This window comes from Dama dama, chromosome 24 (genome assembly GCF_033118175.1).
Source record: "Dama dama isolate Ldn47 chromosome 24, ASM3311817v1, whole genome shotgun sequence".
Lineage (NCBI taxonomy): Eukaryota > Metazoa > Chordata > Mammalia > Artiodactyla > Cervidae > Dama > Dama dama.
Genome location: NC_083704.1, coordinates 57620505 through 57647359, shown reverse-complemented (window position 1 = coordinate 57647359; position 26855 = coordinate 57620505). Strand labels below are relative to the sequence as shown.

Below are 26855 nucleotides of genomic sequence, written 5' to 3'. Positions count from 1 at the left end.
GTTTGAAGTTGATGAATACCCAAAACAAACACAATAGCGTAAATCAACTCATTATAAAATAAAATTATATTAATAATAACTTACAAAATAATATGACTAAAAGGAACTTTTGTATGAAAGAAGAAAGCCACAAACATTGAGAATATTCTTGTGATTGCCTGGGGGTGCTGAGGAAGGTTGAATTGGGAGTTAGAACCTGGAGATGAAAACTTTTACACACACACACACACACACACACACACACACACACACACACCCTATTGATATATTGGATAAACAAGGTAATATTTATAGCACAAGGAACTGTATTCAATAATCTATAATAACCCTTAATGCAAAAGAATATGAAAAAAATTTATGTGTAACTGAATCATTGTGATGTTTATAAGAAAATAACAGATTTTAAATCAAGCAGAGTTCAATTTTTTTTTTACATTTTTAAAAATAGAGGTCCCAGCATAGCAATTTAATTCTGTAAAATGTATACAAGAGCAATTTTTGGAGAATTTTTTTTTAAAAAACCTAAATATTTATCAGTAAGGAAGTTCATAGAGAATTCTCTGGGGGCCAGTTGGAGACTCCAGGCTTCCAGTGCTGGTGGCTCAGGTTCAATCAAGTGTGGGATATTTATGATAGAATAAAATGTCACTCTTACAGTGAATGAATGGAAGTCCATATGTATCCCCATAGAGCAATCTCAAATAAAATGCTAAATGAGAAAGATCTCTCTCAGGACCACTTCTTTCCACTTAAAAACAGCCAAGGAAAATGACAACATTACCCATGATATATATATGGGTAATAAAGTCGTCAAAATGAAGTTTCTGGGCTCTGGGAGTAGGGTAGATTTTTCTGGAGAGTAACAAAGAGAATTCTACCTTTGTCCCTAAAATGTTCTTTCCTCTTACATAAAAAAGAAAATCTGAGCCCCAAATTGACAAAATGTTTAGATTTTTCACTCTGAGAGGTGGACAGGTGGGTGTTTGTTTAATTACTCTTCATCCTTTCCTCTATTTTTAAATTTTGAAAAGAGCCAAGTTAAAGAAACAAGGGACACAGGAGTCCCAAAGGAACTGTGTAGTGACTGGGATCCCCGTGCAGCACCCGGGAGCATGGTGGGCAGGGTGCTCGTCCTCTAAGAGGCGCAGGGAAGAAAATTCAGTTTTCCCTGATTTTCACGGGGTGTGTGTACCCTTCAAGGTGCCCTTTCTCATGGGCAGGGTCAAAGGCCCCTGTGAAGCGTGTGGGTGAAGCAAGTCAAGATTTTGCCAGCAGCTCACCGTCTCCAGCTCCGATTCCAAGCTGCAGTTTCTAATCTGTGGGAACACCTCGCTGTACTTGCTGGGGTAGGCAGAAGCCAGGTAATCTTTCACTTGCTCCAGGTTGTTGGCTGTCAAAAAGCCATCTTCAAGGTCGAAAGAATTGGTCAGCAGCAGAATCACCCTGCAGGGCAGAGCAGCTGATTACAAAGGTCGCTGTCGCCAAACCCTCTCTCCCACCTAGGGAATGTGTTGACTGGTGAGCTTTTAAAGGACAGGGTGATTGTAAATGACTTTGAAGGGGCCTCAGAAACACTGATGACCAAAGGAACCAAACCCACACAGCTGGGTGGGCTGTTTTAATCTCTGGACCAGCGTTGTCTGAGAGAACCTCCAACGATGATGGGCAAGTTCTACATCAGTGCTCTCCAACCTTGTACCCACTAGCCACGCGTGGCCAATGAGTACTCAAATGAGGCTAGTGCCACTGAGAGGCTGATCTCAACTACCTTACACTGAGGTGGAAACCAGTCTTATATCAAGAACGGATGCTTTTGAACTGTGGTGCTGGAGAAGGTTCTTGAGAGTGCCTTGGACAGCAAAAGATTAAACCAGTCAATCCTAAAAGGACATCGACCCTGAATATTCATTGGAAGGACTGATGCTGAAGCTACAATACTCTGGCCACCTGATGCAAAGAACTGACTCACTGGAAGAGACCCTGATGCTGGGCAAGACTGAAGGCAGGAGGAGAAGGGGGTGACAGAGGATGAGATGTTTGGATGGCATCACTGACTTGATAGATATGAGTTTGAGCAAACTCTGGGAGACAGTGAAGGGCAGGGAAGACAGGTGTACTGAAGTTCATGGGGTGGCAAAGTCAGACACGACTTAGCCACTGAACAACAACAACAAAACAAAATTTTAGCTAATGTTAAATCAATTTACATTTACATTTGTAAATAGCCCCTTGTGGCTAGGGATTGCTGTACTAGACAGCATACCTTCTGGATGATGTTTCTTATGTTTTCGGTAAGGGGGCACCAGAAAGATTCTGCAAGCTCCATGGCTCAGCGGGGGAGCTCTTGGTTACTTCTGAGGCAGGGGAAATGTGGCAGAAGAAACTGGTTTCTTACATGTTGAATGCTCTATTGGTGCTATAAGTGCTCTGAATACACAAAACTGCCCTCATCCCCTTAGGCAGACGCTGGTGGGTCTGATTTAAATCCTGGATCAAGGGCAGCAAAGACAGTGCCCTTTGCCCCAAGGGGTATCAAAATACCCCCTTGATTTCTGGGATCTGCCTCTTCTCAGAGACCCTTCAGCTCAGGCCTTTGCAGGCTCACTGCCCACCCTCAGGCCTGGGGCCCACCAGGTGACTCAGGCTTACTTGTTCAAGCAGCTCTCGTAGTTGAAGGTGGCCTTGAAGCCATAGATGGAGAAGGTGACGATGCTGGCAAAGATGGACGTGGAGCTGTTGATGATGGACACGATGATGGCGTGCTTCTGGCAGTTGTTGGAGGGCTCATTGTAGCTGGCGAAGGCGATGAGGCTCCCGAACCCCAGGCCGAGCGAGAAGAAGATCTGGGTGGCTGCATTGATCCAGGCCTTGGGGTTGGCCAACTGCTCCATCTGTGGGGAGCAGTTGGTGGGGGGAAGCCAGTGGGGACAGGGTGGGTGAACCCCAGGTGGGAACCCCAGGCTCTCAGACCAGCAGGGGGAGGGGGCCCAGAGAGGGGAAGGAACGGGCCTGTGGCACACAGCCAGCCAGGGCAGGCCTGAGGCTCGAACCCAGTCGTCCTGGCCCCGCCTGTGCCCCGCCAGGTTCTCAGCATATAAAAGACATCCTCATGTCACACCCCTCACTGCCTCTTACCCAGAGGAGACAGTGTCGGATACAAGTTTTCAAAGGAATTGAGCCCCTGATCCATGACCCAGACACTGCATGGGTCTCGGCCTCCAGAAATGGAGGTGCTGGTGTCCAAGGCTGAGTTGTACCCAGCAGTGACATTAGGGGCAATGCTGCTGCAGTCATACTGTTTCCAGGGACCAGACTTGCTAAATGACTGTCCTGTCCCAAAGGCGACAGTGGCCCTCTTGATGAGCATCAGCTATGGGGCAGGATCACGGGGTCCCTGCTGTGTGTGGATTCACCTCCATAGGGAAAGGGGTGCCTGGAAGTGTGAGCAGGAGGGTGAGCTGACTGCAGGGATGCTCCCGGTGAACAACTTGGTCTGCAGCTGGAGAGGAGGGTTGGGGTGAGACTGGGGCAAAGGCCAGATGTGGGACTGGGGCAGCAGAGTTTGGGGGCTGTGAGGACAAGCATGTAGGTGGACCACAGAGTCAGGCCCCAGAATTCACAGGCGTGGGGGCTCCCTGGCTGAGGACATGGAAGCCACGACCCTCACTGCCTGGCAGGCTCACATCTACTTCCCTGAGTTCACGACTGCTCCACCCGCCTTGGTCTCCCCCTTCCACCCATCCTGGAGAGTGGGGGGATGAATGGGGGTACCCTTGGGGCCCCTCCCCTCCAGCCCATACCTTGGGAGTGAACATGTACGCCAGGCCGTTGGTGGCTCCGTGGAGCGTGAGGCCCCTGACCAGGTAGATGATGAGCACACAGTAGGGCAGCAGCGCCGTGAAGTATACCACCTATGGGCACCAGAGCACAGAGTCAGCTCCCTGGAGGAGCGGGCACTATGGGGCCCTTAGGCCCAAGCAGGCAGACCCGCCATCCCCACGGAACGCCGCGGCACCATCTTGGCTGTCTGGGCGACCGACAGCTGGGAAGGTATTGTGGTTCTTGGTCAGACACGGGTTCTGAGTTTGGGAAACTGGGTGGTGGGCATGGATGCCCACGCGTGTGACCCCCAGGAAATCTCTTGTTCAGTGGAGAAGAGGGAACAGGTCCTGGAATCCTCTGTCCTCCAGTCTCCCTTCAACTCAACCTTATTCCAGAAAGGACTCAAGGCCGCCCACAGGAATACGTCATGAGATATCCGTGTAAAAAGAAAATGTGGGCAACCCAGGAAGATGAGCCCCAAGGAAAAGACGGCTCATGGAATAGGTGAGGTGCTACACAGTTTCTGAGCCAGACTGATCTCTGAGCTTCCTCGTGGCCCAAACAGAGCAGGAAGCAGTCCCTTACAGGATTTATATCGTCTCTGAAAGGAAAAAACAAAACAAAACAACCAGGAGCTTGGATGAAGGTCAGGTACCCCCAGGACTGGGGCCTGAGACAAGCTTGGCCATGAGTGTATAAAGGAAAAGCAGTGTCATTTGGTATTCCTGTGAAAAATACAGTAGAAATTCAAAGGTTTTTATGAAAGGCCTCACTTCCACGGGCTTTTTTTTTTTTTTTAACAGTAAGAAGTGGATTTATTCAGAGGGGAGCACACCCCACATACAGAGTGTGGGCCACCTCAGAAGGAGAGAGAGGCCTTCCACGGGCTTTAAAGGTGCATATCAGTGGAACTTGTCAACCAGTTCTTTCCCTGCTGATGTATGTCATGGGTTCACTGATGTTTGATCTTTGATTTTCATGGTAGCTTTGGAAGTAGCCTCTCAATGCTAGGCAGTTTTTTTCACAAAGTCTTACAATAGAGACCTTCAAGTGCACAGATGCCCACACAGGGCTGGAATTTGTTTTTCTGCAGATCAATTCGTATGTGCACCAAAGCCCCTTTTCAAGCACTTTGTAAATTTGTTTGTTTGCTTGGTTATTTTGTCTGGTTGGGGGTGGAGGGGTATTGTTTTGGGTTTTTTTTCTTTCTTTTTCTTTTTTTAAAGTAAAAGCAGTTCCCTTCATGTTTGGGTCCCTCTGTGAGAAACAGCTGGTGACTCAAGTCCAGCTGCACCCGGCCCTCCACGCCCACTGAGGTGCGGCACTATCGCCCCACGGATTTCCAAGGACGCCCGCGTGGTGCTCTGCCCTCTGACCCCGGGGATGGCAGGCAGACGCCGGGCGTGTCTTCTATGATTGCTTCCTAAGTGAGGATATTGTAACTTGAGATGAGTAACACAGCCACATGAGATTACACGAAGATAGACCAGGTTCAAGATGGGAATGGGCAAGTGGAAAGAGAGGGCATCTGGCCAGTGAGCTGAAGGAAAGCAAGAGACAGCAGGGGAGGGTGACCATGGTGTGTGACCAGTGGGCGCTTAGAGGACACAGAGTCAGTCCTTGGTAGCCGCCCCCCTTCACCTCAGGTGAACAAGTTTCCTGGAAATCTCTCTTCAGTCGAGACCAGGCTGGCTCACTTCTCCCCAATCAGGGAAGCTAGAAGGACTGCTGGATATGTGATCCAGCCTAAAGAACTTGGAAAAACCATTTCTCAATAATCTGAAAACAAACCTTCGAGGGGAAGAAAGCAGAGTCCAACAAAGAAGGCCAATATACAGCACACAGGCTTTAACAAAATTCACCCCCATTAATAGAGCTGTTGTGAGCTCCTATGACTCAGTAACAACTACAACAAAACAAAAACACAACCCAATCTAAAGATGGGCAGAAGCCCTAAATAGACATGTTCCCAAAGACATACAGATGGACAATAGGCACATGAAAAGATGTTCAACATCACTAGTCATTAGACAAATCAAGACTACAATGAGGCATCACCTCACATCGGTCAGAAAGGCCATCATTAAAAAGTCTACAAATAACAAATGCTGGAGAGGGTGTGGAGAAAAGGGAACCCTCCTACACTGTTGATGAGAATGTAAGATGGTACAGCCACCAGGGAAAACAATATGGAGGTGCCTCAGAAAACTAAAAACAAAGTTGCCATGGGACCCAGCAGTCCCACTCCTGGGCATATATTCAGACAAAACTAACATTAAAAAAAATACATGCAGCCTTATGTAAGGGCAGCACTATTTACAACAGACAAGACATGGGAACAACCTGAATGTCCATCAACAGATGAACAGATAAAGAAGATGTGATATATGTAAACAATGGACTATTACTCAGCCATAAAGAGAATGAAATCATGCCATCTGCAGCCACATGGATGGACCCAGAAGTTATACTAACTGAAGTCAGAAAGATAATGACAAATACCACATGATATCACTTATATGTGGAATCTAAAATATGACACAAATGAACCTGTCTCCAAAACAGAAACTGACCCACAGATTTGTGGTTGCTAAGGACAAAGGAGGGCGGGAGAAGGGTGGACTGGGAGCCTGGGATTAGCCGATGTAAACTACAAGATACACACACACACACACACATATATATATATATATATAAAATGGATAAACAACAAGGTCCTACTGTCTAGCACAGGATGCACTAAATATCCTGTAATAAACCACAAGGGAAAAGAATATTCATAACTGAATCACTTTGCTGTATACCATAAATTAACAGTCGTTGGGGCACTTTTGTCATGAAGAGGGGCGTGGCTTAAGCCGAGGAAATAGACAATAAGAAGAAGTAAGTTTTCATGTCATGACGTGTCCTCATTTGGCAAGTTTCTCAGTGATCTGGAAAAGGGATGGCCTCGCTGAATCTCCACATTTGCAGATACTGCCCTCGGATCTTCTAGATCATGTTCATGATAATTCGGCAGAGGCCAGTTGCGAAACCTTTTTTCTGAGCATAAAATATCCTCCAAACTTCAAGATGGGACAGAGTGAGTTGCTGTAGAATCTCAGGTTTTTGATGGTGAGAAGGGGGTTATTGGGATTAAGATGCTGGCCATCACGGGGCCCTGAAAACTGAAAGAAGATATCCTACTAGACATGATACTGGGGTGTCACTGGACACCTAAAATACTGGGGGTAGTTCTGGCCTTGATGCCTCAAGAAACACAGTCGGGGGACTACCCTGGTGGTCCAGTGGTCACGAATCTGCCTTCTGGTGCAGGGGACGGGGGTTTGATCCCTGGTTGGAGAACTAGGATCCCACCTGCTGCAGAGCAACTAAACTGTCACACCACGACTCCTGAGATCACACGCCACAGCTGGAGAGAGGCGCGCACACCACATGGAAAGATGCCACAGGCGACAGTGAGGACTGCATGCCACGACCAAGACTAGCACAGCCATTAATTAACAAACCAGAGTTAGAGACACAAGGTGGGGCTGGAGAAGGCAACCGGGCTGGTCAGGAGGAAGAGGCCAGGTGGGCTCTTATGACCTTCAGAAGGGAAAAGCCGGGACTGATTCAGTCATGAAAAGTGTGGGCCAACAGGAGGTGTTCAATCGAAAATGATGGGGAGTTTCTGGGGCAAAGCGGGGTCTGCTGGCTCTGCCCTCGGGCAGGACTTCACCTCTGAAAGCCTCAGGTGAGTGGACAGTGAGATCTCCTGTGAAGACCTGAAGACTGAAACATCGTGCGTGTTCCACCCACGATGGATGCACTGTGAGGCGTGACTGGGCACGAGGTGGGCACATGCATGCCCGGAGCGTCTGCTGCAGCTGGAGAGATGGGAGGTGAGGGGAACCCTCCAGGAAGGCTTCCCACCTGGAGCGGGTCAGAGAAACGTCCCCGCTCCGCCAAGACCGTAAACTTAGGGACACGCCAAGAGAAAAGGTTTCTAATCAGGCCCGACAGCTCTCTAGGTCATGGAAAGCAGCCTGGACCAAAGGTTCTGCAACTCAGCTGCTCACTAGAGTCACCTGGAGAGCCTTTAAAGTCCCAGTGCTCAGAGGTACCCCTCACGGACCATCTTGGAAGCTCTGAGGGTCTGACCGGACACCCCAGTTCTAGGGGCTCTCCCCGCGGTGCGGCTGAGTGCAGCGTGTGCCGGGGACGCGTGTCAACATGACAAGTTTTCACAGAGAGGAAAACTAGGTCGAACTGCCTGGCACCCTTTGGATGGTAGGGGCAGGGCACTGGGACAGACATGCTCATCTTTGCGGGGACGGGGGAGGTCCGCATTTCGAGATTCAGGGCTGCGACCTGCAGGACCGCTGGCCGTCTCCGGCGGCTAGACTCGTTCCAGCATCGCAGTCCGCCCCTCCTCCCCAGCGCCGACGGCGGAGGGGCCCCGCCGCTGCCCGGGGCGCTAACCCCCAAAGTCCTACCTTGCCGGTGGACTCGGTGCCCCGCAAGATGCACAGGTACACCACCAGCCAGGCCAGGATGAGGCACAGCGCCGGCTCCCACTGCACCGCCCCGCTCTCCTGGATGGACGGCGAGATGTTGAGCGTCTTCCGGTACCAGAAGTACTGCGTGGAGGAGGCCTTCTCACACTCCTCCACGTAGCCCGTGCGGTTGCCGTTCAGCGGGCACACGGACCACGGCAGCGGGTCCTGCGGGGTCAAAAGCACCGTTACACTCAGAGGTGCGGGCGGAGGCCAAAGGTTGGGGTGGGAGGACGGGAGGGGGCCCGAGGGGAGGCTCTTGGAAGAGTCGCTGATCCCCGAAGGGCAGGAGCTCCTGAAGGCAGAGGGGAGCCAAAGGCTCTCCCCTACCCCGGGCACAGGCGGGGCTTGGGCAGAGGGCCAGGCGGGCAGGGGCCTCACACTCCCAGCGACCCCGTGGGTGTCTGCTGAAAACGTCTCAGCTCCATGGTGGGTGGCAGAGGCCGAATCAAAGGGACAATGGCCAGACTGTCTATGACAAATGGACTCTGACCCACAACCTCTGTAGCCTCCAGCCCAGGAACCCAAAGCACAGCGCCTGCAGTCAGCTTGGAGTGGTCAGGACTTGGTCGCTGACTGCAGCTTTCTGAACCTGTGTTCCCTCCAACTCAGGGCCAAGAGGAAAAAGCCAGAGACCCTCCCCTAACCAGTCACACACCCAACACAATTCCCCAGTGCTCTGCCTGCCCTGGAGTCTCTGTCAAATGCAAGTCATAGGACTCCCTCGTTAGAACAAGCTATGGATAAACAGCCCCTGCTTGCTCTCATCTGGGTGGTCTTTATTTCCACCAGCCCCTAGCAAACCCCAGCAAGAATAAGACTCGGGTCCTGCCCTTGCTACCGAGGTGGAGACAGGCATTTCCTAACAGTCACTGTGTCTGGAAGTTCGAGGGGGCTGCGGTTCGTCCCCACCACAGCCTTCTTCTCTATCTAAGACAGAAAGTACTGATGCAGGTACTGATCCCGTTGAGCCTGAGTCAAGCTACACCTGAAACGGTTCCACTCCTGGACTTTGCAGGTAGAGCCAGTAAGGGCTACTTCTGCTTCAGCTAGTTCCAGCTGGGTTCTCTCTCCCTTAGCAGCCAGAGCGCCTAAATGGCGCAGGGGTGATGAACATGACTCAAGGCCAAGAGCTAAAGAGAAGTGCGGAGCTGAGTGGGGGAGGGGAGGGGTTAGGGTCCCACCTCTGCTCTGACACAACCAGCCCCGCGTGGATCAGATTTCATGAGACAAACACTCCCCGTTGACAGAAGCAAGTCTAACCCCAATGGGTTCAACCCCTATATTTCACAGGAAACAGAAATGAGCCCAACAGCATTACCTGATGGGCAAGGGCCACTCTGCTGGTAAGGAGCTGGAGCCCACGTAGGTCACCTGCAAAGTGCTTAGGCCCTGTGCTGCTGGGACTCCTGGCAGAAACCGACCCCTCCGAGCCGGTTTCTAGCTTTGACCTAAAGTGCTCCCAAAGGTGACCACCAGCAGCCCCCCTTGAGAGGTGGCCCCCTCTGCCCCTGCCCGCGACCTGGGCTGACCTGTGACTTGCTCTGACCCACAGGAGGCACTGAAGTGAAGCCGCGTGACCTCCTGGCCTCACATCCGAGGCCTTGCAGCTTTTACTTTCACCCTCGTGGACCAGCGCCGTGCAGCCCCTCGGGCTGGACTGCTAAGCGAGGGGGACAAGTGGAGAGAATGGCCGCGTGGGGTAAACCGAGGTGTGACAGCCAGGACTGCACCCCATCAGGTGGGGGGTCCCTGAGGACCTGAAGCCCAGACCACAGCCCCCGGGGTCTGCCTGGCCTGGGGGCACTGACCGCGTCCATTCACTGCATCGCTGCTGTTGTTCAGCACAGGCTGGTCGCCAACCGTGGCTACACGTACGTGACTTAAATCGCTCAGAGGAAGGGAGGCTTTAAAAACTCTGATGCCCAGACTGCATCGGCAGTGACTCAGATTTCACTGGTCTGGGTGGGGCCTGGGTCTCAGAGTTTTAAAAGCTCCCCCGGGGGGTCCCAGCACGCAGCCAGCATGGAGAAGCTTTAAGTATGGAAAGACTTAGACTGACCACTTCTCAGCACCCAGCCTCTCTCCGCCCCCTGAATCACTAGGTGAGGAAGCTGAGATCCCTGCATTCACATGCTTTATTAGCCTGGAGCTCCCACGGGGAAAAGCTGGGAAGCCCGACTTGGTTGGACCAGAGCACAGACCCCGTGGCCAGGCTGCTGCGTCCAGCCTTCCGGCTTTGAAGGCCCCCTCAGGAACCTCAGGCATCAGCACCACAGGATGTGGTCGCGATTACACAAGGGGACAGTTCTAACGTGCTGGTGGCGCTAGCTGGCCCGGAGCAAGCGTGAGTGAGTGTCTGCGCTGGAGGTACTGTCATTCCTATGGGGCCATGGAGGAGGCCTCGTGGCAGAGGGGCAGGGAGAGGCGCATGGACCTGTGAAGGCTGGAATGAACGGCCAAGTGATTTCCAGGAATCCCTGACTTTTACACTTCTGAGGGTTAGAAAATGGTACCCCCTTACTTTATTTATACACTTGGCCTTTGGAAAACGGTCAAATCATCTTGATTTGTTACAAGAACACACAACACTTCCACTTTCGGAAAATGGCCTTAAGGATGCCTATATATATACAATGCCTGCAGCATGTATGGCAACCCTTTAGTTGGAATGGCATTGTGCAGTGCACAACCTGCTCAACCGTACATGACAGCCCAGCACAGAGGAAGGAAATGGTCACTGGAGACCATTACTCTGCAATAGGCTGGAGAGTAGAGGAGCTGCCCTGCTTCTACACAGAAGGTGGAAGAGAGGCAAGGCTGTGACTAGTCTTCATGGAACTCTAGGTTGAGCCAGGGAGAGGAAGAAGAGGCATAGCTAAGCTCAGGGCAGAGTCCTTCCTGTCCGGGCATTCTCCCACGAGACAACCTGGGTGTGGCAGAGTGGAGAGCTACAGCTGGATGTGAATATAGCACCTTCTGAGAATAGATGCCAGCTCCTGACTACTGAGGTCATTCTCCCAAGCATTCCTTGGGGCCCCAAAGACCCAAGGGTGTACTCAAATGCTCCAGAGACTGGCCTCACAAGCTGGGGTCAGTTCAGAGTCCACGACCAGGCCCATGTAGCTTCTGACCTTGGAGACAGGGTCTGGCTCATTAAGGCCCGGCTCAGGGGCGAAGAGGGAGACACCCCCCCAGTGGGCTCCCGTCTCTTCCCCGTCTTCCCCCGTCTGGGAAGAGGCTGAGGTGCAGGAGGCTGCACGAGGAGGGGCCCTGGGAGCGGATGGGCAGACTCTTGAGGAAAAGATGTGAACACAGGCCGTGGAGGGGAAGCTTCAGACACGAAGACCCCCCTCTCGGTGTGGAATTAGGGTCCTCTGTTCTCCACAAGTCCCAGTCCCTTCCACATTTTCTACAATGAGCATCAACTAGGGCTATCATCAGAAATGCATTTTTCAACTGTGTATCTTTGGGAAGAGCCTCTATTGTGTTACAGGGTGATGGTGGTCCTTCTAGGAGAACGTTTGCAAAGACAAGGAGGGACCTGGCTAGCGTCAGAAACCTGGAGGACACATGGTAAGAGGCAGGAAGTGGAAAGAGGAGGGAGGCCACGCAGTCATGCTCAGTGGGGGGGGCCCTTCCCCATCAGCTCTCCCCACGGGTTTCCCCATGGCCCAGCAGGCAGCGGTTCTTAATATTTTGGAGGGGGGTGGTCACATCCTTCAGAGCGCACCCGATGAAATCTGTGGGCCCACTCTCCAAAAATGTACGCACACATCACACAAACAGCAGGGGTCCATGGATCCCCAGCTCGGAAGCCCTCTGCTCAGTCCGGGGTGCCCGGCCGCCCCCTGGCTTGGCTCCCATGAGGCCGCCCCCGACCCGTTCCTGCTCCAGCCCACGTCCGCTCACCTGGAAGGAGTGGAAGAGGTACCAGAAGGCCCAGGCGTTGATGACGTTGTAGTATGTGCAGAGGAAGAAGGACACCAACACGCTGGCCACACCTGCAGAGATGGGGCGCGGGGCCTGAGGAGTGCCCCAAGCCCCGCGAGCGCTTCCTAAGGCTCGTCTCGCCCTCTGCCGCCCTCTCCCCGGCGACGCTGCCCTGGGTGCTCTTCTAGGGGCCTGACAGCTGCAGAGCGACCTCAGGCCCACCTTGCAGAGGGGGAAGCCGACACACAGCCCTTGCCGGAGGCCACGCTGCTCCCAAATGGTGGAGCTGGGATTCGCACCTTGCCCGAGAAGCGCTTTGTCACTGATGCCAGATGTCATGACTGCGCCCTCCTCGGCCTGCCTACAGCGGGGTCACTGGTGCCAAACCCTCCCCGGTGGTGGTGGGGAGCAGGCTGTGAGGGGTGTTAGGCGTGGAGGGGATGGGGGCTGCCCCTGAGCTGGCCAGGCCTGCGGAGAACCAGTTGGGGTGCCAGGGGACCAGAGCAGAGTGTGGGGGTCTGGAGAGCCACTGCGTGCCTCCAGGCCCGGCCCCCGCTCCGGGACCTCTCCTCGGGCCTTCCCCTACCCCCACCCTGCCTCCCAGAGCTGGCTGGTAATCATTCACCAGCATCCCTGGCTGGCACCCACATCTGGTGTTTTTCCTATCAGGCCACAAACGCTGCCTCGGAGAAGCCTTCTGTGATTGACGGCTTGGGGCGATCGTAAAACCACACACCTCTGTGTTAAAAATTAACAGCCATTCAAGACAAGGGGGCAGTTGCGCTTGTATGTGTGAGGCCTCTGGACACACTTCTGCACCTGAGATGAAGTTACGTGCTAGTTCACACGCGCCCTGTTCCTAAAACTTTCCTGTTGTTTTCCTGTTTCCCTTTCTGCCTGGGTGTGGGTGTGGGTGTGTGTGAGGCGAGCAGAACAGACCATGGCCACTGCTGGCCAAAGTTCGTCCTGCTCCCAGGGGAGCCTGGCACACAAGGGCCACGCTGGGCGAAGATCCCATGAGGGCGCCCCAGACACCGGCTCCAAGTAACTCAGGAGGCGGGAGGGAAGGCAGTGCCCCTCTTGCTACTCACTGGGCCCCTGCTTCCATGCACTAGACATGTTGACAGCACCCCACAAGCCCTCTGGTGTGATGACGATTAGTGAGCTCACACTCACACGGGCCAGGACCTAGCACGGAGCAGGTGCTCACTGATGGGGCAGGCGTCAGAAATTAGCAGGAGCCACTGCATGGTTCCCACGATGGTGGATGGAATGGCCCAGACACTGGTTACAGTTCTTGTCTTGGGCCGTTCCTTTCTTGTGTGTGTGAGTGTGTGCGGTCGTTCAGTCATGGCTGACTCTTTGAGACCCTCTGGACTGTAGCCAGCCAGGCTCCTCTGTCCGTGGGACTTTTCAGGTGAGAATACTGGCAAGCCATCAGTAGCGTGAGTTAATCGCTCAGTGGCGTCCGAGTCTTGGTGAATCCCGGAGTGGGCTGCCGTTTTCTCCTCCAGCGGGTGTTTTCGACCCCCGGATGGAACCCGCATCTCCTGAGTTGGCAGGCAGATTCCGTACCGTGGAGTCACTAGGGAAGGCCTACTAACCTGTTCCCGGGGGGACGGGGGCGCCCACTTACCCACGCCGCTGAGGTAGGGGCTGACGGTCCTCCAGGCCCCGATGCTGCCCTTGCGCATGCGCTGGCCCACCGCCAGCTCCAGGTACAACAGCGGCATGCCCTCCACGAGCAGCATGACGACGTAGGGCACCAGGAAGCTCCCTGCGGCGGCCAGAGACGAAGCCGAAGCCGGCCGTCACCCGGGGCTCCCCGGGGACTCCCCCCCACACACCCTCCCCACTCCCCCATCCTATTCCCGCTTCCTTCTCCTAACTTGACGTTCATCCATCCATTCTTAAACACAGTTTTAAAATGTATTCTATTGATTTTGGGCCGGGCTGGGTCTTCGTTGCTGCATGCGGGCTTTCTCCGGTTGCAGCGAGCGGGGGCTGCTCTCCAGCTGCGGTGAGCGGGCTTCAGTAGCTGTGGCCCCCCGCGGCTCTAGAGCTCGGGTTCAGTAGTCCTCGCGTAGTTGCTCTGTGGCATGTGGGGTCTTCCCAGACCAGGGATGGAACCCATGTCTCTTGCATTGGATTCTTTACCAGAGAACCACCAGGGAAGCCCCACCCATCCATTACTGTATTTTACCTTTTCCCCAGAACCACCCTCCTACCTGTCTACTCAGCCTCCATCCTTCCACCTACCCACTCTTCTGTCCATCCACCCATCCTTCTAGCCTTTTATCTTTCGACTCATCATTCCATCCATGGATCATATGTGGCCACATCAGTCCTTAACATTTCTAAATACTTCCATCCTGCGTGGTAAATTGCCGCTGTCCCAAGACCCCTGAGCACCTTTAGTGCCTCAGCGGCCCCCCCACCTCTGCCAGAAACCCCCGTTCCATTTCTCCTAAAGCAACTAATGCCGGGTCAGAGCCCGGACCACTGAGTGGTTAACTGTTCTGAACGTCGCCCCTCGATCCAGCCAGATGGCCACCCACCTCCACGTACTTCCTTTGGGCTTTTCACGGGGCTCGCCTGGTGCCCCACGGGGGGTGCTACTCTAAACAGGTGTCTCACCGAACACTTCCTCTGGGCAGGCCCCGAGCTGAGTGTGGGGAGGATGGGAGAATGGCAGCCCTGCTTCCTGCCCATGAGGGGTCACCCGGGCAGAAGAATTTCAGTGGCCTCATGATTGTTGAGAGCCACAGTACTCCGCACAGAGATGAGGTCGGGGCTTGACAGGTTTGTGTGAAGACAAGGGCCCCCAATAGACAGAACCCAGGCCACCGCCTCCCGTGGAAGAGCACTTTTGTTGTACATATGTCTGTTTTATACAGTGGCCCTCAGCCTAAATTTTCATTTTAATAACAGGTTACCAAGTGGCTCAGTCGTAAAGAATCGTCTGCAATGCAGGAGATGCAGGTTCTATCCCTAGGTCGGGGTGATGGAGAAGGAAATGGCAACCCAATCCAGTACTGCCTGGGAAATCCCATGGACCGAGGAGCCTGGTGGGCTACAGTCCATGGGGTCGCAGAGTCGGACATGACTGAGCAACTGCACGCCACCACCATTATGACTAGTACAGACTTTAAACCCACTGGTTCCCAAGAAGCCACCAGCAGACAAGCACCCTGGGTGACAGTGGGGACCAGGGTGAGTGAACAGAGCTAAGACAGGGCCCCCACCCCCAGACACAGGGAAAGAGGCTGGCAGCCTGCTGGGGGGGCATCCCCCAGCCCACCTGCCCCACTGTTTCTGCTGTTGGTCCCGTCTCCTCCTCCTCCACACACCCTCGGACATCTGTCCCCCAGCTCCTGGCTCCTTGGCAATGGACCTGAAAAAAGGTTCACTGGGAGAGGAGGGCAGGACTTCTGATTAAAAGAAAACCCTGACCCTACAGCTGTAGGGATTAGGGGCTGCTTACAGAAGGAACTGGCTCTGGAAGTATTAAGGTATACACAGTACATATGCTCATAGACACATCTAATATTCACAAAAATGCTCCCTTGGGGACTGGTCTGCTGGTTCAGTGGTTAAGAACCCGCCTTCCAATGCAGGGTCCTCGGGTTCACTCCCTGGTCAGGGAACTAGGATCCCGCATGCCGCGGGGCAACTAAGCCCGTGGGCCGCAAGAAAGATTCTGCAGCCCGCAACACAAGATGCCACGTGCAGCAAGCAAGACCCAGCACAGCCAAATAGATTTAAAAAAAAAAAAAAAGCCTCCACTATACACATGTGCTGTCCTATAGCCCACGTTTCTGCCCTGACAGGGTCTCACGACCACTCTCTGGACCACACCGTGCGCCTTCCACTAGGAGAACATGCCCACAGTTCCTCACCAGTCCCTGGGCACTCAGGCTGTTGCCAGTCTTCTGCCATCGTAAACGAAGTCTGGTCTGTGCGTTTATCTCCTCAGGATAGAAATCCCAGAAGGAGAGGGCTGACGCCAGGGCCACGCAGAGCCCCGGCCCGACCCTCTCACCCCAGAGAGAAAGGCGTGAGCGTGTGCGCACCGGAGCAGGCCCCCACCAGCAGGGCTCTGCACACGCACCTCACTCCAGGCCACTGCAAATGCCGCCCCTCATCTCTGGACTCTGCCAGGCCCTCTCCCGGCGGCAGCATCTCACCCAGCTCCTATCAACAGCAAGGAGTCCCAGAGGCGGCGGGGGGCTCCCGCCCAACAGACACCGTCAGTACAGGCTGTGCTGATACGGCCTGCCTGGAGCAGCCTTCAGTGGTTGTAAGGAAAGCCTGATTTCACCCAAGACGTTAAACAGTAACCATGGGAGGCCTGGCAAGGTCCACAGAACGTTTTTCTCTCTCACAGAGCCTGCCTGATGGTCCACCACCCGTGGGGAGGTTGGAAATTCAAGGCCTGGTGCCCAGATGGGAATATGAGGGCTCTTCAGCCCTGCCCTTCAGAGGTTTCTACTATCCCCTCCCACCACCCGACTGACACACAATCCCAGTGGATCTGGTCTACAATCACTTTCTCAACAAATAAGAACAACTGAACATCGATATGCAGAAAAAATGAACCTCAACCCATATCTCACATTTTATACACCGCTCACCGCACCCCCCCACCCAAAAAAGGTCCTTGAAATGGATCACTGACCAAAGGGACAACTTAAAACTATAAAACTTCTAGAAGAAAACACAAGAGAAAGTCTTTCTGACCTCGGGTTAGGCCTAGATTTCTTAGATACAACATCAGAAAAGCTTTTTGTGAAAGAAAATATTGATAAATGTTGATAAGAGTATGACAAAACCCACTGGGGGAAAAAAAAAAATAATAATAATAAAAAAAAATGTTGGTAAGATATTGGGCTTCATTTTAAAACTGTGCTTCATGAAAGAAGTCTGGAAAACAAATAGACAAGCTAAGCACTGGGAGAAAGCATCAGGGAAACACATCTGACAAAGACATCCATGTTTCTTTATATCCAGAATAGATATTAATAAAAACTCAGAAATGAGAAAACACGTTCAAAAAGGTACAAAAATGAACAGACATTTCACTGAAGAAAATACATAAATGGTGTTCATCAGAAGACTGCATTACTTGAATCTCCATGAGATGACAGCATACACCTAACAGAATGCCTACAACAGGAAAGGCTGACGATACCAAGTGCTGGTGAGGATTTGCGAATTCCCATATGTCACTAGTGGGAATGTAAGATGGTTCAGCCACTCTAGAAGGCAGCTTGGCAGTTGCTTCTGAAGTTAAGCACACATTTACTGTCTGGCCCAGAAATCCCACTCCTGGGTATTGACTCCAGAGAAATGAAAACTTGCAAACACAAAAACCTACACACCGACGTTTACAGTGTCTGTATTCACAGCTGTCATAAACCAGAAACGATCTAATTGTCCTTCAGTGAGTGCATGGATAAATAAACCCTGGTACATCTATATAATGAAATGGTACTCGGCCAATTAAAAAAAAACAAGCTCTCCTAAGCAGCAACATGGGAGAATCTCAAAAGCATTACGCTAAGTGAAAGATACCAGATTCAAAAGATGCGACGCACTGTGTGATTCCATTCATACGACATTTTGAGAAAGGCAAAACTATTGGGAAAAAGAGCTGTGGCTTCGGGGGTTGGCTGGAGTGAGGAGGGGCTGACTACACCGGGCCATAACTGCGGTGCCGATAACACAGCTGCCTGCACTGGTCAAAATTCATGTAACTGTACACCAAAAAATGTGAATTTTTCTGCATGCAAAAAAAATCTCAATAAAAGAATTTTGTTTTGTGATCAGTTTGAGAACAAGTCCACTCACCAAACCCTCTTCCAACTGGACTGTTCCTCAAGCTCATTTTATACAAGAATTCTGACCCAGGCTCTGTATGAGGAGGGCCTGGCATCAGAGAGAAGCGGACAGAGGCCTGAGACTGGTGAGCCTGCTCCCCTGCATGTCAATGGGGCACAAGTGTGGGAGACTAAACCCCGCCACACACGCGCGCTCTTGGCGGCTCCTGCAGAGACGTGGAGTCTATTTCCGCCCGTGGGTCTGGGCGGGCCCTGGGACTGGCTTTGTCCACTAGAATGTGGGGAAGGGGGCACCATGATGAGTGCAGAGCCCAGACCTCAAGATGCCTTCCAGCTCCAGCCTCATCCTTTTGGAGCACGGCCCTGAGGCCACCACGCACAGGCCACCTGGGGGTGAGGGGCCACACGGAGGAGAGCCAAGGGGTCCAGCCAAGGCGATACCAACTGCCGAGATGTGGGGGGCCTTCCAGCCCAGCAGACCCACCAGCAAATACAGTCGTGTGAGCCAGGCCTGATGAGACCAGGAGATGTGTCTAGCCACCGACAGAAGCGTGAGGAAAATTGTGTTAGCTGTGACTTTTTACTTGGACAAAATTAAACAAACAGGCTGACACGTCTCCAGTTACAATGAAATGACCATTTACTTCATTGGACAGGGAGACCTGTTGGAGACAAACTCGTGGAGAGGTTAGTATAGTGCCCAGGATTTTAAACTCTCTCTGGGTTACTCACTTTTGAAGGAATCCAGTGCCACTTCCAAAAAGGTGGCATTTCATTTTGCCTTTTCTTTCTTCTGTTGTTGTTTCCTGTTGAACACTTTTAGGAAGCCACATCTACCAACTGAGAAGGGTTCATTCCAAACGCACTAATTTTTGCAACTTTCTCCTGCTGTAAGGTATTCCCTAACCCCCACCAATAAAAGGTCAAGTTTACCGTTCTTATATTTTCAGGGGGCCTCAGGATCTGTATTAGTATAATGTCTGTAGGCCTGATAAATCTTTTCCAAAAATTTACAAGGGTCTTCATATGGTTTTTGCTGAATTGCTTGAATTTTGTTCAGACTCTCTTGCTTTGGGTCCGCTTTTCAAAGCCCAGCCAGGACGTGCTGATAAGCGAAGTTCTAATAAGAGCGGGCCTCCCTCATGGAGACACAATTTGGTTCAGCTGTGATACGCCAAGTGGGTTCAGGTGTAGGAGAGCCTCCTTGTAAGGGGGTCACGATCTTTACAAATAAACACGTCCGAGAAACCTCGCCAGCAGGTGCTTGGCATTGAGGCCCCCACGAGACGACGGGGTAAGGTAAGTTGCCCTGTCCTGGAGTGGCTTCTGGCCCCAATTGGTGCCCTGCCGGGTCTTAGATGGTGATACCAGACTGGGTCCCGGCGCCCCAGAACTAACACGGGGTTTTCTGGTTGATCCCTGGAAGGAGGGGCCGTCCTGGGCTCAGCTGGAGGAGTTAAGGTTTGGAGCGACCTGTCCTCCTTCACTTTACCTTCTTCTTCTTATTTTCTCTGATGTAATAGCTCAAACGCTTGCATGTAGAGAATTTCATCAGTTTCCCCCAATTCTTCACAGAGCAGCCCACCCTAAGACCATAAATAGCAAAGGATTACCTCTAACTACAAAAGGGGTGCCTTTGCCTTGGAATCAACCAACCAGGCTGAATTCTGGGCTGGGGCGTTTGGTGATTTTAGGAACCAAGCGGAACCTTTCTTTTATCCCTAGGATAAGAGAAGGTTTTCGTTTTTTTTCTTTTCTATTACTCTCCTCCATGTGACATCATTAAGTATTTTAAATATCATCAAATTGATTTGGCTGTAAATGGAGGAACAGGACCAAACAAAATGAAACAAAAAGGCCCAAAGACAATCAAAAATCCTAAATAAACCCTCCAGTTTGGTCTCGGAGTTTTACATATGCCAACAACACAGGAGACCGCAAGCGATGCCATTAACACAGCAAGGCTGGCAGTACCTGATGCACAGGGTCCCAAGGTAACCCCGCCTGAAGCCCTTGAGGAGGGCATCCTAACAGGTACTGTGGCCACTCAGGGTTACAGTAAAATAGCATCACCTTCCACTCACAGCTGTAATCAGATCACTCATCCAAAACATGCCTCAGAGGGCTTTCTTTAGGGATAGTTGAAAATTTTCCCATTTTTAAAGACCGAAATTCAAGACAAAATATAGACGGCCCATACAAATGCTAAAATCCAAGAAAGCAGGTGGTCCCGGGGTTAAGAACCCGCCTGCCAACGCAGGGGACATGGTTCCACCCCTGGTCCAGGAAGACCACATGCCGCGGGGCACCTGAGCCCACGTGCCCTAGAGCCCGCGCTGGCACCGAGACCGAGCACAGCAAGGAAGATGCAGAGCAGCCAAAAATAAATCTGTACCCGTTTTTTTAAAACACAGAACAGAAAACAAAGACGCAAACGAACCAGGTCAAAGTCCAACAACTCCTTCCTCTCTCCAACAGGTTAGCCCACTCAAAGACATAACAACTTGCCTTATTTTGAAGAAAAAGCTCCACACACAAAGGAAATAAAGTTTCCGGCTGTACACACCAGAGCGATTTACCTTACTACACGGAGCCCATCGGATCCCAAATATCAATTCCCAGCTGCGAACGCCAGGCACTGCGGAAGCCAGTGCGGTTTGGGGAATTTTGAAGCCCAGGTGCATAGGCCAGGAGGTCCTGAGGCCTTCAGGGCCTTACTCACACACTCCCCCAAGGCAAGATCTGCTACTGACTCCACGTGTGCACTGCTGACTGCATGCCGGGCCATGTAATGCAAACATGAGTTGCGGGGGCCAGGAAGAGCGACTTTGGTTGGAAAGCTAGCGAACTGAGAAGATGGCGGACTCAAAGCTAGCGAACTGAGAAGATGGCGGACTCAAAGCTAGCGAACTGAGAAGATGGCGGACTCAAAGCCCGGAGTAAGAATTCAGGCTCTTTTATAGGAAGGGGGAGGGAGTAAAGCCAAGCACTTCCTGCTTCCGGTCAGCCTGCTGCGGGGAAGAGCAAGGCAGCCATTCACTCGTGGGCCTGATCAGGATGTGTCTGAGCTGAGCGCTCAGTCGACTCTTTGCGACTCCAAGGATCATAGCCCGCCAGGCTCCTCTGTCCAGGGGACGCTCCAGGCAGGACTACTGGGGTGGGTTGCCATTTCCTCCTCCAGGGGATCTTCCTGACCCAGGGATCGAACCCAAGTCTCCTGGGTCTCCTGCATCGGCAGGTGAATTTTTTTTACCACTGAGCCACCCAGGTAGGCCTTCCTGTGAACTAAACAAAGCTATTTTAGCTTGATGCTTCTTATCCCTGGAGCCAGGGTTGCCAGAGATGGCTCATTATGTATAATTCAAGCTTAAGGCAACATCCCTTTAGTGATTAACGTGCTAGAATACAAAGGTTCTTCCCTATTTGGGGCCCAGCCTAACCCCAAGCTAACTCTGCTGGCATCTCTGTGCAGTCCCCTGTGTCCACCCTCCAGGTGCCCAGCACGTCTTAGGAGCCCAAGAGCTTGGTTGTTACCAGGACTGAAACCCAGAAACCCCAGGACGAGCCACAGACGTGTTCTCTCAAGGGACCGCCCAGCCGCATTTCCTGACGCCTGGGACCCAGCATCTCAAGCTTACTTGCCAAATTATGTTGACCCTTTACAGCCTCTGAAACTCAGGATTCTGTTCCATCCAGGAGCACTGCAGAAACACCAAGAGCCAGAGACAGAGCGTGCGCACGCACACACACGCACACACACAGTACAAGAGAGCAGTGGGTGTGCTGTCCGCCTGTCCATCCGTGGACTGACCTGGTGTGGCTCAGTCCCAGCCTGGGTGCCGGCCGGAGGGCTGCCGCTCCAGGTGTGCCGGGGCCCGCTCACACCAGCTGTCAAGAGCTACACGTCTCCTCAAACCCCACACCACACTGGACACCACACTTGCCCTCCGAACGTGACCATCTTGTATTTATATCACACACCAGCAAACACCATAAATTAAGTCCTGCTTCTCCTTCCAAAGCCAGCACTACATGAACGGAGTCCCACTGCCTGGCTCCCAGCAGCTAGTGGCCTGGTGGGGTGGGGTTCTTCTAAAGTGTGGTCCACGGGCCAGCAGCACCCATTGGTATTACCTAGAAGCTTGTCAGAAATGCAGTTTGCCCTCCCCCCAGATCTCCATATCAGAATCTCTAGGGGTGGGGCCAGTAGTTTATCAAGAAGCTTCGGTGGGCAAATCTGAGATGCACAGATCTAAGTTCCAGGGAGGAGCAGGAGGGGCTTTGAGGAAAAGTGACATCACCCTATTGCCAAGTCAGATGCCCCCTAACTGCCCCACTTTAAGGGTTAAATATCATAAAGAGAAAATTTAGGGGAAAAAAGTAAGCCACCTTTCCATTAGCCACATAACTTGCTATTCCTCCATGTTTTCTCCATGATTTGAGCATGTGCTCAGTCGTGTCTGACTCTTTGTGACCCCATGGACTGTAGCTCGCCGGGCTCCTCTGTCCATGGGCCTCTCCAGGCAAGAATACTGCAGTGGACGGCCATGCCCTCCTCCAGGGGATCTTCCCGACCCAGGGATCGAACCCGTGTATCCTGTGTCTCCTGGACTGCAGGCAGATTCTTTACCCACTGGGCCATCAATGAAGAGAAAATTTATATAAAAGTCAACCGTGGGTGCACTCATTTTCCACATGTTAGGATGCAACACGTTTGTACCCTGATTTCTTCCTAAACCCACGGCCTCAGATTTTGGCAAGGCCGCCAAGGCCCGCTGACCTGCCGAGCAGGGACTGTGAGCAATTCCTTCGCTGCCTTTCCTTTGTTCCAGTGCCGGGGCGCTGTAAGCACCTGGCATGTAATCTCAGAATTAACATTCCTCGTGCCGCCCGGCCCGCAGACCAGGGGGGGATCCAGCCTCCCTGGTCACGGGCAGAGCCTGAAGGAGAGGAGCGGGACCCTAATCCTTTTTATTCTGGGGAGTGTTTTGGCGTGGCCTGGCTCTGCGGTTTATACACAAGCTCTTTGTTGGCTGGAGGTGGGGGGTAGGGGTGGTGGAAGCCAGGGCTCTGTGCGGAGGGAAGTTAGACACCCGACTAGAGCTTTTCATGATGTGGTGGTTACCGGTCAGGTACAGAATGGGAGTGTAAACATACATCACTTACTGTAGGTGACATCGCGGCATCCAAAGGCTTGGGGAAACCCCCAGCTCCCCCGCCTCCCAAACGCTGCAGCTTTTCCTAACAGACCTGCCTTCTTCATTCAGCAGACATTCACTGGGTGCCTCCTTTGACCCCACCACTTCACAGAGACGGGGTAGTGGGCAACAGAAACTCGAGAACAAAGTGTAGTCCTTCAGACCAGGTGCTGGGAGTGGCCCAGGCTAACGTCCAGGTGGACAAGTAACTTGAGCAAAGTGTGCAGGCAGAGTGAGTGTTCAGTAAACAAAGAGTTGTTCAGGATTATTGGAGGGGGTGCTGGAAGATGAGGTGACAACAGGGGTAGGTGTTGGGTGGGCAAATGCTCAGTGAGACAGGATAAACTCTTTGATCCTTGATCTGCAGACACATGACTGAGAGGATGCCACCCACCTAAGCTACATGTGTCCACCCTAGATCCATCCATTCATACATCCACTGTCTCCACCCTCCCAATCCATCCTCTGTCCAGTATCCATTCTCTGGTCAAGCATCATCCATCCATCTACCTTTCCACCTATCAGCTTAAGTGGACTCTGTACCACGTACAAGATTTCTTCCTTCTTTTCGTGGGTCTTGAAGGTCTTACCATCTCCCCAGCAACTTATATATACCGTTGACCCTTAAACAACCCTGACTTAAAGGCATGAACCCACTTATACGCACGCTTTTTTCAATAGTAAATCCAATAATACTATATAATCCCCATTTGGCTGAACCGTGGCTCTAGAGGAAATATGGATACAAAGAGCCAGCTGTAAGTTATATGGGGATTTTCCACAGCATGGAGGATGGGTGCTGTTCACCCCCATGTCATTCCAGGGTCAATTATATTCAACCTCAGAACCACCCCTCCCTACCGGTGTCTACCTGCAGACTGTTCAGGTGATGGTGTCGTTAGAAACAAGGGATTAAATAGCCATGTGACAGTACGGCTCACCTGGCCTGATGTTTGGGAAACGTGTAGCCAGGATAAAGGTATGGTGGGTAGGTGTGCTGAACACAGAATGATGTGGAAATCTCATCCTGACCGTTCTTTCAAAAGTCAATTATCAAGCTGTTACAGCATATGACAACACATGCACTTCAAATAATTATGATACATATTATATATGCCTTTCAAATTTAAAAAGGATTCATAGGATTAAGAATGCACTATTTTTAAAAACCTGTACAACCTTTTGTCATCTTTGTTTTGTCTTTTTTGAGCTGGGAGTTGGGGGTGAGAGTGATGGAGCCTTTAGTCTTAGTCTTCTTAAATGGCTTAGATTTGGTAAATACTTTGACCTAACATCCATTGTCCTTTATTGTGAAAAAAACAGCTCACGCTGATTATAGAAGACACCACACACGCACACAGTACAAGGTCAGCAAAAACCACCCAGAGATATCTATTGTTTTATTCTCTTGGGTATGTTTTTGCTCATTCCCTTTTCTTTGCATAGCTTCAAACATAATTAAGAGCACCCATTTTATACAGATTCGAATCTGACTTCCCTCCCTCTGTTTAATGTATGACGTGAAAAAATACTCAAATACTTTTCTTGAAAACATCATCTTAATGGCTTCCAAGAGCATCATGCATGGCGTGCATGTTCCATAATTCATGGAAGCAATCCCCTTTAATTGAGGGCTTAGGAAGTTTCCAACGTCTTGTTCTTGTTTAAAGACGGAGGCCGTCCTTCTGGTGTCTGCCTTCTCTCAGAACTATTTTACTTCGGTAAAATTCTAGAAATGGAATAATTCAAAAACTTTTTTAATGCTGAGACTTCAATCCCTATTGCCACCTTGCCTCCCCCAAATGCACTTGGCCGCCTCCGAGGCTCCTTGGCAGGTCTTAGAAGGTGCTTCCAGCCCCCGGCAAGGTAGGGGTGCTGTGTGGGTGTGCAGCTGACTAGTGAAAGCACCGGGATGCCCTGCGATGTGAGGGAAATGCTGCAAAAAACGAACTAAAGTGAAATACAGTGATTAGCCTTCCTGCCTACTGTGGTTCCAAACCCAAATCAATCTTGTGATTAAAAAGTTAAAAAAAAAAAAAAACAAAACTAGCTCAAGATCATTTTATCTTGAGTTTCAAGTCATGCTGCCAGGAATGCGCTTCAGATCTGAAAGTTGTATAACGAGTTTCTGTTAAACACTATTTCCTGCTCACTTTTTACACTTAAACCTAAGGTTTACACACTAGCAGTCGGATCATCGGCATTTCTCCTCCGGAGGGAGGAAAAGAGTGTCCCTGACGACTCCTACTGCTCGTAGCGCGGCAGCCTGACCGACCCGGGTGACGGGGGTGCTGGGGGGCGCTTGGCCGCCCCAGGGGGCTCGGGAGGGCGCTCTGGTAAAGGGCTCCCGCTGTGGACTGAGATGTCCTAGGTCCAATTCCGGGCTCCGTGATTCTGGGCAAATCGCTTTGCTCTCTGAGCCTCAGTTTCCTGGCACGCGCTACGGGACCAAGCCAAGCGCGGCCCGGGCTGCCCGGCTGGGAAGGGACGCGCGCCGGCGTGGCGGGGTGGGCGCAGCCCGGGCGGGCACTCACCTCCGCCGTACATCTGGCACAGGTACGGGAAGCGCCACACGTTGCCCAGGCCCACGGCGTACGAGATGCAGGCGAACACGAACTGCAGCGGGGTGGCCCACAGCGGCCGCGTTTTCTCCATGGCCCCGGGGCTCCGCGCGCGGCGCGGTGGGTGCGCGGCCGCCAGGAGCGCCGTCCCGCCCGGCTCGGCCAGGGGATGGCCCCACGCCTCTGCCGCGGCCGCTCGCCCGCTTTTTAATTGCTAATCTCATTAACGGCGCGCCCGTCGGAGGGGCGAGGCTAGTAAATGGGTGACGGCGAGCCCCACCCCGCCGCCGGGCCGCCGTGGCCGGGAAGGAGCCCGAGATCGCGCCGTCCAGGGAGGCGCCCCCGGCCCCTGCGGCTCCACGTGGGGGCTGGTGTGTCGGCTGCGCGCTCCGGGGAGGCGTCATTCGCAGTGTGGCCACCCGTGTGCCACACTTTGGGGATGGGGCTGTTAACGACACGGATGTCCCCCAGCCCTCCGGGAGCTGACGCTCTGGTAAAGGCTTCAGTGGACTGGACGAAAGAGCCCATTTCAACCAGCTTTTACCCCCAGAAAGGATAACTCCATATGGTTTATCTTACCCCATATTTAAGACAGAGAGACACAAGGAGGGCAACGAAGGCAAAGCAAAGGGGTCAGCAGTTACGGGGCGGGCGCGGGGCCGGGGGGTGTTAGGCTGGGGTGGTCATGGAGGGCTTCCCAGAGGAGGGGGCTTACATTTGTTCAGAGACCGGGAAAAAGTGAGGGGCTCCCCCACCTCCCCAGCGGAGCGGGAGTGACCCACGCAGCCACCTGCTGCCATCTGCAGATAAGTTGTGTGTGCCTACTGTGTGCAGGGCCAGCTGTATGGCTCGGTAGGGAGAGGTGGGCTGGACCAGGTTTCCAACAACCCCGGTGGGATATTCTATTCCTGGGGCCAGAGATTCCAATTCATTAGCTTCAGTTTGAGACCTAAGAAGCCTCCT

The 26855-nt window shown here is 52.4% G+C and overlaps 1 protein-coding gene across 4 annotated transcripts in view; it reads right to left on the bottom strand.

Moving 5' to 3' along the window:
• SLC6A20 (solute carrier family 6 member 20) overlaps window positions 1-26047 on the bottom strand; it is a 54309-nt gene extending 28262 nt beyond the window's left edge. For 2 of the 4 annotated variants that reach the window (XR_009690393.1, XM_061128826.1), the window contains exons 1-7: window positions 25866-26047; window positions 13930-14070; window positions 12273-12364; window positions 8301-8528; window positions 3801-3911; window positions 2650-2891; window positions 1281-1443 (exon numbers count right to left, since the gene is read on the bottom strand). Coding sequence is in view for 3 of the 4 variants with exons in the window: in XM_061128826.1 (XP_060984809.1) it covers window positions 1281-1443; window positions 2650-2891; window positions 3801-3911; window positions 8301-8528; window positions 12273-12364; window positions 13930-14070; window positions 25866-25986 (1098 nt within the window). In the remaining variant the exon portion in view is untranslated. Of the gene's footprint in view, window positions 1-1280; window positions 1444-2649; window positions 2892-3800; window positions 3912-8300; window positions 8529-12272; window positions 12365-13929; window positions 14071-16192; window positions 16779-25865 lie in introns of those variants that run through there. The other 2 variants (XM_061128827.1, XM_061128828.1) reach the window with 2 other exon arrangements.
• Window positions 26048-26855: the final 808 nt, after the last annotated feature.